The sequence below is a fragment of the Rhagoletis zephyria genome, unplaced genomic scaffold (genome assembly GCF_001687245.7).
Source record: "Rhagoletis zephyria isolate East Lansing unplaced genomic scaffold, Rhagoletis_zephyria_1.1 Rzeph_scaffold_00467, whole genome shotgun sequence".
Taxonomy (NCBI): domain Eukaryota; kingdom Metazoa; phylum Arthropoda; class Insecta; order Diptera; family Tephritidae; genus Rhagoletis; species Rhagoletis zephyria.
Genome location: NW_016157551.1, coordinates 41680 through 53509, shown reverse-complemented (window position 1 = coordinate 53509; position 11830 = coordinate 41680). Strand labels below are relative to the sequence as shown.

General features: G+C 36.0%; 1 protein-coding gene across 1 annotated transcript; it reads left to right on the top strand.

Moving 5' to 3' along the window:
* The first annotated feature begins 8753 nt into the window (after window positions 1-8753).
* LOC108359811 (uncharacterized) lies at window positions 8754-9634 on the top strand. Its single transcript, XM_017611838.1, has 3 exons — window positions 8754-8838; window positions 8919-9082; window positions 9414-9634. The coding sequence occupies exons 1-3, from the start codon at window positions 8833-8835 to the stop codon at window positions 9610-9612; spliced, it is 369 nt and encodes a 122-aa protein (XP_017467327.1). The 5' UTR covers window positions 8754-8832; the 3' UTR covers window positions 9613-9634.
* Window positions 9635-11830: the final 2196 nt, after the last annotated feature.

Genomic DNA, 11830 nt, shown 5'->3' with positions numbered 1-11830 from the left:
TATGTATTCAAGTCGATGTGTCCATTGAAACATACAATTTTTCGAATACGGAATAAAACGAAAAGGAATGATCATATCCTTTGTATTCGAAAAAACAGATAAAACAAAATATGAGAAATGATAAAAACTTATCAACTTGGTACCAACTTTGGATACAATAAACAACTGTATTCGTCTGATTGTCTCGTAGTTTATTTTTGTTAAGATTTCTACCGGGTGTGGGGCGCACACATTTGCTTTTTTTAAGAAGTTTTACTTCTATCACGTTTACGGCGTTGCACTCTTGCTATTAAACTAATGCTTTTTTCTAAAGTAGTTTTGTTCAGTGGCAATTTATACATATGTATGTAAATAGTAGCGGCACATTGGGTTAACTAAATGCATTCATGCATACATATTTATGTACAACTGTAGGTAATATTATACGCGTCTTCCAGGTAGGTTAAGTGCGGGTGATAAACCCATGTAGCATAGTTAAGTACTGTGTACATAACTACAATTAAAATGGTGAAAAATATTACAATTTCGGCATGTGACTGGAAAAAAACTTTAAAATACACAAAAATTGGGGTTTCCAAGACATGTACTAAGTGATTAGCACAGCTGCATTCTTCTGCTTGTCAAATCGCGGAAAATTCCCCGATTTGCAGGGAATTTCGATACAAGTGGCAATCGGGGAGTGACCGCCTTTTTCGGGGAACTGGGTATGTTATTTTTATATCTTAAAGTAACCAAATTAGACGAATATGTTAATTTTTAACCATTTGACCCTTTTTGGAGCGACATTTTTTCAATTTGAATCGTAATATCTCCACAACTAGAGTTTTCCCAGATTTGATATATAGCAGATGAAAGCTAAGGTTTTGGGCTAGATTTGTGGAAACCTGGAATAAAATCGACTAACCAGTTGTCGAGAAAATGCCGGAAATGTATATTTTCAGCAGCCCGATTTTTAGTTTTCAGGCGAAACCATGTCATAAACACAAAAGATAGCGTTCGATAGCTTGTTTGAAGACCCTTCTACTGATGTCCGCATCAATGACATGGACTGAGTAGTGCGGCCTCAGTGGTAGTTTAAAAAAATGGCTTTTTTCGAATTTCAGGCAGCAGCCACGCCCACAATGGCATACGAATCAAAACACCTTGGAACCAAACCTTCTTAGTTTCTTTTGTACTTTAATTCCTGAAAGTTTGAAAAAAATTAAATGAAGGTACGTACAGACGCCACATACATACCAAGGCATCTCGTAGTGGAGACACGAACCAAAACACATTTACCTCTATATCTTTCCAACTAGTAGCCGGAACTTAACCGGTTCCCTGTCCAATGAATCACATGTGATTCATGGGAACAGTTTTTTACCTTGTCTCACAAGTACATGCACCATATATGAGCAAAATCAATGCTGCCTTCAGATACATATTTCTAGGTATTTTGCAAAAAATATAGTGTTTTTGTGTGGGAACATACAAAACAGTTGTGGATTGAATATGATACATAGGGCGTACCTTATCGAAAACTATTTCCCACCCTTATGTATAATAAATGAGAAATTAAATATTTTATTTTTTTTTGCATTAGGGCATATAATCTACGCTCCTTGCATATTTTTATATGCAAATAATATCAAATTAGATAAAGAATCCTGAAAAGAACAGGGGACGTATGCCATGAAAAAAGATGTATTGCATGAGGACAGGGAACCTGTTAATATATATAGAATAACACTAAATATGTTGGGTGTACCCAAATGCCCCCTTAAAGCGGCAAAAACAAAAAAAAACGTTTTTTGTTTCGCGCCACTTTAGCCTAATTTTTAAGAATTCGGTTAATCGTTTATGAAGCTTGAATACATTTGCTGGGCACACTCTGCAAGACCTTTCCAACGATATCTCAAACATGCCGATTGGCCGTCTGGATAAAAACTTCCAAATCTCGTGTATATATAAGCGAGTCATTTCAGCATGCTACTGTGGCTGCTTTCGTCACTCGCGCGCACTGCCGTGCGCTGTGATAAAGCCGAATAGGATTATTAAAGAAACTTTCACACTGTCAATTTTTTAATATTAAAATTTTCGATAGGGAACGTGGTTTAATTAGGTTAAGTTGTAAAAATATATGATTTACCAAAAGAACTGATAAAGAAAACGTTAAAAACGGTGATTTTTGTGAAAACGAATTGCCGGGCATTGAATGGTTCTCAGGCGGTGTTTACTTGTACTTGAGAATTGTCAAAATCAGCGGAACGCGCCACTTTATACATATGTAATGGTGATTTCGTTTCTACCAAAAAATGTTGCCCTTGCACGGTGCAAAATGTGTTTGATGTTACACTCAACCCTTTGAAAATGCATGTTTTGCTTTCTTGTCCTTGTCCAGATCACGCATTTCATCATATTGTCGTTTTAAGAAACCATCTGATTTTCAGGGAAATCATCTCCCCTGACAAAGCTTCAAAGGGCAGAAAATGTGCTTTATATGCCTTACAAGAGTGTGACATTTTAAGAAACGAACACAGAATTTTCTCAAGGGCATCAAATAAAACACCTCTTTGAGGTAAAATTTTCGAGTGACGAAAGCTGAACTAGAAACACAAAATTTATGACATCAATTTCGTGACGAAAATTATACGCATTTTTTAACTGCCTTTGAAACGTAGGGAAAATCTTTTTTATTCATACGAATCGTTGCAAAATTTCTGTTTTTTATTTTGTGTTTCCAGCAGTAGACGGAATTTCGCAACGCTCCGAATATATAATAAAACATTTTCCGTCCGTTCAAAGGCAGTTAAAAATAGGTATAATTTTCGTCACGAAATTGATATCATAAATTTTGTGTTTGTAGTTAGTTCAGCTTTCGTCACTAGAAAATTTTATCTCAAAGAGGTGTTATATTTGATATAAATTATTTTAGCAAATTTAAAATCGACGAAAATACAAACAATAATCTAAATGTTTTATTTTTCTCAAATAAATTGCTAAAAATATTATCTAAATCTAAATTATGTATTCAAGTCGATGTGTCCATTGAAACATACAATTTTTCGAATACGGAATAAAACGAAAAGGAATGATCATATCCTTTGTATTCGAAAAAACAGATAAAACAAAATATGAGAAATGATAAAAACTTATCAACTTGGTACCAACTTTGGATACAATAAACAACTGTATTCGTCTGATTGTCTCGTAGTTTATTTTTGTTAAGATTTCTACCGGGTGTGGGGCGCACACATTTGCTTTTTTTAAGAAGTTTTACTTCTATCACGTTTACGGCGTTGCACTCTTGCTATTAAACTAATGCTTTTTTCTAAAGTAGTTTTGTTCAGTGGCAATTTATACATATGTATGTAAATAGTAGCGGCACATTGGGTTAACTAAATGCATTCATGCATACATATTTATGTACAACTGTAGGTAATATTATACGCGTCTTCCAGGTAGGTTAAGTGCGGGTGATAAACCCATGTAGCATAGTTAAGTACTGTGTACATAACTACAATTAAAATGGTGAAAAATATTACAATTTCGGCATGTGACTGGAAAAAAACTTTAAAATACACAAAAATTGGGGTTTCCAAGACATGTACTAAGTGATTAGCACAGCTGCATTCTTCTGCTTGTCAAATCGCGGAAAATTCCCCGATTTGCAGGGAATTTCGATACAAGTGGCAATCGGGGAGTGACCGCCTTTTTCGGGGAACTGGGTATGTTATTTTTATATCTTAAAGTAACCAAATTAGACGAATATGTTAATTTTTAACCATTTGACCCTTTTTGGAGCGACATTTTTTCAATTTGAATCGTAATATCTCCACAACTAGAGTTTTCCCAGATTTGATATATAGCAGATGAAAGCTAAGGTTTTGGGCTAGATTTGTGGAAACCTGGAATAAAATCGACTAACCAGTTGTCGAGAAAATGCCGGAAATGTATATTTTCAGCAGCCCGATTTTTAGTTTTCAGGCGAAACCATGTCATAAACACAAAAGATAGCGTTCGATAGCTTGTTTGAAGACCCTTCTACTGATGTCCGCATCAATGACATGGACTGAGTAGTGCGGCCTCAGTGGTAGTTTAAAAAAATGGCTTTTTTCGAATTTCAGGCAGCAGCCACGCCCACAATGGCATACGAATCAAAACACCTTGGAACCAAACCTTCTTAGTTTCTTTTGTACTTTAATTCCTGAAAGTTTGAAAAAAATTAAATGAAGGTACGTACAGACGCCACATACATACCAAGGCATCTCGTAGTGGAGACACGAACCAAAACACATTTACCTCTATATCTTTCCAACTAGTAGCCGGAACTTAACCGGTTCCCTGTCCAATGAATCACATGTGATTCATGGGAACAGTTTTTTACCTTGTCTCACAAGTACATGCACCATATATGAGCAAAATCAATGCTGCCTTCAGATACATATTTCTAGGTATTTTGCAAAAAATATAGTGTTTTTGTGTGGGAACATACAAAACAGTTGTGGATTGAATATGATACATAGGGCGTACCTTATCGAAAACTATTTCCCACCCTTATGTATAATAAATGAGAAANCCGGTTCCCTGTCCAATGAATCACATGTGATTCATGGGAACAGTTTTTTACCTTGTCTCACAAGTACATGCACCATATATGAGCAAAATCAATGCTGCCTTCAGATACATATTTCTAGGTATTTTGCAAAAAATATAGTGTTTTTGTGTGGGAACATACAAAACAGTTGTGGATTGAATATGATACATAGGGCGTACCTTATCGAAAACTATTTCCCACCCTTATGTATAATAAATGAGAAATTAAATATTTTATTTTTTTTTGCATTAGGGCATATAATCTACGCTCCTTGCATATTTTTATATGCAAATAATATCAAATTAGATAAAGAATCCTGAAAAGAACAGGGGACGTATGCCATGAAAAAAGATGTATTGCATGAGGACAGGGAACCTGTTAATATATATAGAATAACACTAAATATGTTGGGTGTACCCAAATGCCCCCTTAAAGCGGCAAAAACAAAAAAAAACGTTTTTTGTTTCGCGCCACTTTAGCCTAATTTTTAAGAATTCGGTTAATCGTTTATGAAGCTTGAATACATTTGCTGGGCACACTCTGCAAGACCTTTCCAACGATATCTCAAACATGCCGATTGGCCGTCTGGATAAAAACTTCCAAATCTCGTGTATATATAAGCGAGTCATTTCAGCATGCTACTGTGGCTGCTTTCGTCACTCGCGCGCACTGCCGTGCGCTGTGATAAAGCCGAATAGGATTATTAAAGAAACTTTCACACTGTCAATTTTTTAATATTAAATTTTTCGATAGGGAACGTGGTTTAATTAGGTTAAATTGTAAAAATATATGATTTACCAAAAGAACTGATAAAGAAAACGTTAAAAACGGTGATTTTTGTGAAAACGAATTGCCGGGCATTGAATGGTTCTCAGGCGGTGTTTACTTGTACTTGAGAATTGTCAAAATCAGCGGAACGCGCCACTTTATACATATGTAATGGTGATTTCGTTTCTACCAAAAAATGTTGCCCTTGCACGGTGCAAAATGTGTTTGATGTTACACTCAACCCTTTGAAAATGCATGTTTTGCTTTCTTGTCCTTGTCCAGATCACGCATTTCATCATATTGTCGTTTTAAGAAACCATCTGATTTTCAGGGAAATCATCTCCCCTGACAAAGCTTCAAAGGGCAGAAAATGTGCTTTATATGCCTTACAAGAGTGTGACATTTTAAGAAACGAACACAGAATTTTCTCAAGGGCAATCAAAAGGCGACATTTTTTGGTAGAAACGAAATCACCATAAGTAATTACAAATCTATGAGTATGCATGTGTGTACTTTAGCTTTAATCATAATCAGGGGCGAACGCAGGTAGGGGTTTTGGGGGTTCAAACCCCTCCCGAAATGCCTGCTGAAAATTTTAAGAAATTTCTCTCTTTGTATTTAGTTAATTACGTAAACAAAAGCAATACTGTTTTTATTTCCGTAAAAGTTTGTACGAATTTTCAACTATTCGCAAAAATCTGCAAATAAAGAACAAACCGAGGTGAATGAGCACAAGCTTGGAAGCATAACCGGACTAAATATTGATGTTGATAGATAACTCATACGCCATGACATTTTAACGATATACATTTTCGACCCCGCGCCCGCACTCACAGACACCATGTCTGTATGTATGTTGACTTATACTTGCAACAATGCACTTTCAACATAGGCTGGAATAACTTTAAGACCATAAGAATTGGCAGGCAAACTTGAATTCACCTATATATATAAATGTGAATGTCTGTTTGCTTATTACCTTATAACTTCTGAACCGCGGCACGGAATCGCACGAAACTTTGCACACTTATTTGCTTTTTCCCCGGGAAGGTTATAGGCATAGAGAAAAATGGGCAGTGCTGGAAAAGAGGGCGTGGCACCTCCTATACTTACTAAAATTTTCATATGGTATATCTCTTGAAATATTTGTGGTAAAGCATTGGAACTTGCTGTCGAGATAAATAAAATTAATTCCATACTCATGGGAAAAAATTGGCGGTATTGGAAAAGGTGGCGTGGCACCTCCCATGGGCGTGAATTATTTAATCAGCTCTAACTTCGGAACCGTAAGTCACATGAACTTGAAATTTGGTATGCAAACATATCTATAGTAGATGCTTATCTTAAGGTATATGTAAATGAGTTTGTAAAAGGAGGCGTGGCAGATAACATAGGCGTGGAATTTTTAGTCAGTCATAACTTCGGAACATAAGTCACATGAACTTGAAATGTGGTATGCAGGTATCTACGTTAGGTGCTTATAGTAAGGTATATATATAAATAAGACTGTGGAAGGGGGCGGAAAATCCCAAAGGCGGGGAATATTTTACCAGTTATAACTTCGGAACCATAAGTCACATAAACATAACATTTGGTATGCAGACATATCTATGGTAGGTGCTTATAGTAAGGTATATATAAATGAGTTTGTAAAAGGGGCGTAGCACTTATCATAGGCTTGGAATTTTTTGCCATAGCTTCGTAACCACAAGTCACATGACCCCTATAATTCCTTCTGGCGTGGGGTGAAACCCGCGGGTAAAAGCTAGTTTTCTATATACTTTAGTTAAAATTCTGTTCAAATTTCAAGTCATATGAAGTACGTTGTTCAGCAGCCAGCCCTCCTGATATCAATTTACATGCATACTAGCTTTTACCCGAGGGTTTCACCGCACGTCTTTATACAAATATGAAAAAAATTTTATGTAACGATGTTATATTTCATTTCTTCTCGAATTTTAATATAGCCGTGATAGCATAATAACGTAGAATAGTTGTTTAGCTGGGGTGCTATGAAATCAAAAGCAATAATATGTTTATAATAAAATAGTTTTAATAAATTATATAGATAATAGTTGAAATACCAAAGTTGTATTGTAATAACTAAATTTTAACTATCTAATTTCTTACTCTAATATTATTCCGCAGCACGTTTTTAGTACTTCAATGCATCTATTAACATAGATGCATTTTCCAATGCAATTATCATAAATTTTATTTTCGATAAAGAGTTGGTTTTATTTTAAGGCATCCTTTTTTATTGTCATTGCAAAAGCTAAGTGAACTGGAAACTGAAGTTTTTTAAATTCTAAAGGCATATCAGAAGGAATTAAAGGGGTCATGTGATTTGTGATTCCGAAGTTATGGCTGATAAGAACTTCCACGCCCATGTTATGTGCTACGCCCCCTTTTACAAACTAATTTATATATACCTTACTATAAGCACCTACCATAGATATGTTTGCATACCAAATTTCAAGTTCATGTGCCACGCTCTCTTTTATATATACCTTACAATAAGCGCCTCCCGTAGACATGTCTTCGTACCAAATTGCAAATTCTTTCGACTTATGGTTCCGAAGTTTTAGCTGATTAAACATTTGCAGGTCTATTGGCGGTGCCACGCCCCCTTGCGAAATTTACGACATATTTTCAAATAAGACCATACCTATAACCTTCCCGGGGTAAAAACAAATAAGTCTGCCAAGTTTCGTGCGATTCCGTGTCGTGGCTCAAAAGTTATAAGGTAATAAACAAACAGACATTCACATTTATATATATAGATAACAAGCTAAGCTCACAAAAAATTTCAATCGATCTGAAGAATGATGGGTTTTTTGGGCATGAGCTCTCCGTCTAGATGCTCTGGTAACACCACTTTATATACATACATACTTTACATAATCCCTAAAAGTACTACATATATACTATATGCACATTTTGGTTTGCGTTTTAAGGTTTTCGAAGCTTTCGAAAGGGGAGAAGTAATTTAAATTAATTTACATATCTAACTGGGAGAAAAAGTGTATTTTCAATGTCGCTGAATCACCAGAGCAAAAAGTGCTACGTACCGAATGCATTCTGTAAAAATAACGAACTATTTTAAACTGATAAACTTCTGCCCCTCCGGCTGCCGAATTTTCACAAACAGCCGAAAATTCATCTCACGAGTGTCAAGTACGGAAAAAATGAATACGCTCCGGCGCTGGGAAACTTGGTGCAGCTGATTCCAGAGTAAGAGTTCATTTCCACCACGCCTTAACTGCAGTTAATGCCTATGGGAAAAGGAAATTAAAACAGCTCTTGGTGAAAGTGGGCTATAAGTTACCCGAGTCCCACAGTTCTCAGGACGTAATGATGAGATAGAGAAAATCTTATTGGAATTTTACTAGCATGTATGAATACTAACGTTTAGGCGTAGTTTGATTAAGGCCCAAAAATGGTCGCTTCCCTAAGTTTAAAAAATCAACACCCTCATTGTTTTCAATATGCCGGTAATTTCACAACCCTCTGCGTCACGAAAATCAAGTTTTAAGTTCTCTGCGACCGAATTTATATATCCACGTCCTTGCAGGTTCCGCTTAATGATGCGTCAAATTTTGGTCACCGTAAACTAAGCGATAACGAGAATTATGAGCTCCTTGAATGTCCGTGGGCACCGGATGCTGCTTTTACATTTCCGCCTTCGACTAAACGTAATTTGACATTTCAATTATCATGTGTTAAAATGTGTCAAAGGTAATTTTCTACATTTAAATTCAAATGCCATGCTAATATTTAAATTAATATTAGCGGTATTCATCTAAACCGATAGCTTTATCAAGCAGATATTCTTATAAATTTAAGAGCTCTGTTACATGAACGCCCCATACTCTTTTTTTGTATACACTTGCGACAGAGTTACATTGTCTTCAGGTTATCAAGATTATTCAGTGATATCGTTGTAGAAATTTATTTGAAATGTGTAAACGAGTTTCCATACAAATTTTGACAGTTGATTTCCAAAGTTTACACGATTATAATTTTATACGGTTTATAAGGTTTGATGTATTATTATGTTTCTTTACAGGCATTTTTTCAATGTACCTACGGAGCATAGTCCAACACCATTCCTAGACGCTCCTGATGTTTGCAATCAATCACTGTACCTAAAGGTATACCGATTCTTGCAGATAGGGCCAACACTTCCTGTGACACTTATTTCCAGTGAACGCTCCTTCTTAAGCTTGAATCATATTTACGAAGTAAAACTTGGGAACAAAGATTAGATGGTTAAGCTTTACTTAGCATCCACAGAAATATAGGAGTTGCGAATAAAGAAATACTGATTACAATAATTTCTTTTAAGTCAAAGCAGTAGAGAAATAATATTTCACATTTTTCATGCATACATATGTAATAACTCGAATTTATTGAAAAAAATATAAACATTTTGTACTACCGAAACGCATATTTGGTGCAACTGATTAAATGAAAAAAAAAATAATAATAATTTTAAAACCCCTCCCAAAAAAAAATTTCTGCGTTCGCCCCTGATCATAATGCTTAAACGTGATTTTGTTGCGATTTCATGATATTTTGCTCTATTTCTATTTCTTATCGTTTCATATTAAAAAATTGGAGATAAGCGGATAAATAAGCAAAATGCCAGAATCTTGCCGAACTTGTGCCAAAGAATGCCAAATACAGAATTCGAATAAAGTGATTTCGATCCATAGTGTCAGAATTGGCAACAAATATAATGAACAAACTGCTCGGAACAGGTGAACATTTCATACTTTCGAATGTTGTTTACTATGCTTTTGTTAATCCCGCATGTTTTTGTTGGCCCTCACACATGTTCATTTGAGTTGATTTAACATAACCACTAATACCTTATTTTATTTGCGAAAAATAGTATGTATGTATCCCCGCGCCCCTTCCACTTATGCATAAAAAACTTTGCGAAATGTGGATACACGTAAATCGTAATTTCAACACTTAACACCATGTAACAGTGAAAATAAACTTCTTAAATAACGAAGTCTCACGAATAGCAATGCACGAAACTGTGATCCCAAATTACATTGCAAATCAAATTTTCAACTTTTAGTTTTTTCTGTACTAAGTCGTACCAAGACATTCTGAAAAAATGAAAAAGTGAGATTCGACTCTCAAAAAAGCAGCATGGGAGAGCTACAGCGAAACCTTGAAGCATATAGCAGAATGAATTTTCTCAAAGCCTACCATGTCTTGGGCATTGCCTTACAAAATACGGGGGCCAGACGATATCATCCCTATAATGTAGAAAACTGTGGAGGGTGGGTGGTATCATGACATAGATTTTGTAAATTTTCAAAGGCTGCATAGAAATTAACTTTTCGCGGAGGCGAGTAAAGTGGTTTTCATCGCAAAACCTGGTAGGCGAGGGCATGTCTACGCCAAAGATTTTCGACAAATTAGCTCAACTTCCTTTGTTCTCAAACCTTTCGAGAGGGTTATAGACGCGCACTATCCGGGGGTTTTCCACGGCGACGGTATGTCTGAGGCACAGACCTCATATTTACGGGAAAGATCCACTTAGAGGGATGAAGTCGTTAGAACAGTCGAGAGGTCACTCGAATTTAAGCAGTATACTCTGGTAGCCTTCCTCGACAAAGGAACAGGCTTTAACAATATTCGGGTAGAAGCCACCCAAAAACCCTGGACGAACTTGGTGTCGAGGAGTCGATAAGCGCATGGTTAATGGCGTTACTTCTCAGCGATTTCAGCTTAACTTCGCAGCTACAACTAATAAGTGACATTAGTAGGGGCTCTTTTCAAGGTGGTGTGAATTCTCCAATTTTAAACCTATGGACTTTATTACCTTTTCAAAAGAAAAAAGGTAATAAAGTAAATGATGCTATTTCCTAATTCAAATGGAAATAGGTAGCGTGAACAATGCTTAAAGTATGTCGATTTTGTTCTTTCATCGTACGTGAGATATGAATGTTACAATGAACATTGCCCCGTAAGTATTTCCAGAGAGGTTATTGCCAAATCCTCAGTGCTATTAATCAACACAATCACGAACCATCAATTGATTTTATAAAAAAAAACTTAAAATTACGAATATAATAAAAACACGATGCGAAAAACCAAAACGAAAAAAGAGCTGGAATACGAGAAAACTCGCAAAAATGTTTCGTTTACAAAAATAATACGAACACTACTGAATAATAATAATAATAATGATAATAATAATAATAATAATAATAATAATAACAACACCGGAACGACCCCTTCATATCGAAGGCCGGGTTTTGGATACTCTATCCCTGACATAACCCTGGTCTCAGAAAGCCTTCTCCGAAGGGCTGACGGATGGAGAGTGATGGAAGACCTGAGTGGTAGCGAAGACAACTACATCACCTTCCAAGTCACTGACATCACGCGAGGGCAAACACGTAGTATCCCTCGCAGGAAACCAGGATGGAACCCGTCTAGGGTCGATGTTCGCAAGTTCGA

Coding starts and splice junctions, on each gene's coding strand:
- LOC108359811 (XM_017611838.1), top strand. Junction 9,083..9,413: donor TGTGTTAAAATGTGTCAAAG/GTAATTTTCTAC, acceptor GTTTCTTTACAG/GCATTTTTTCAATGTACCTA.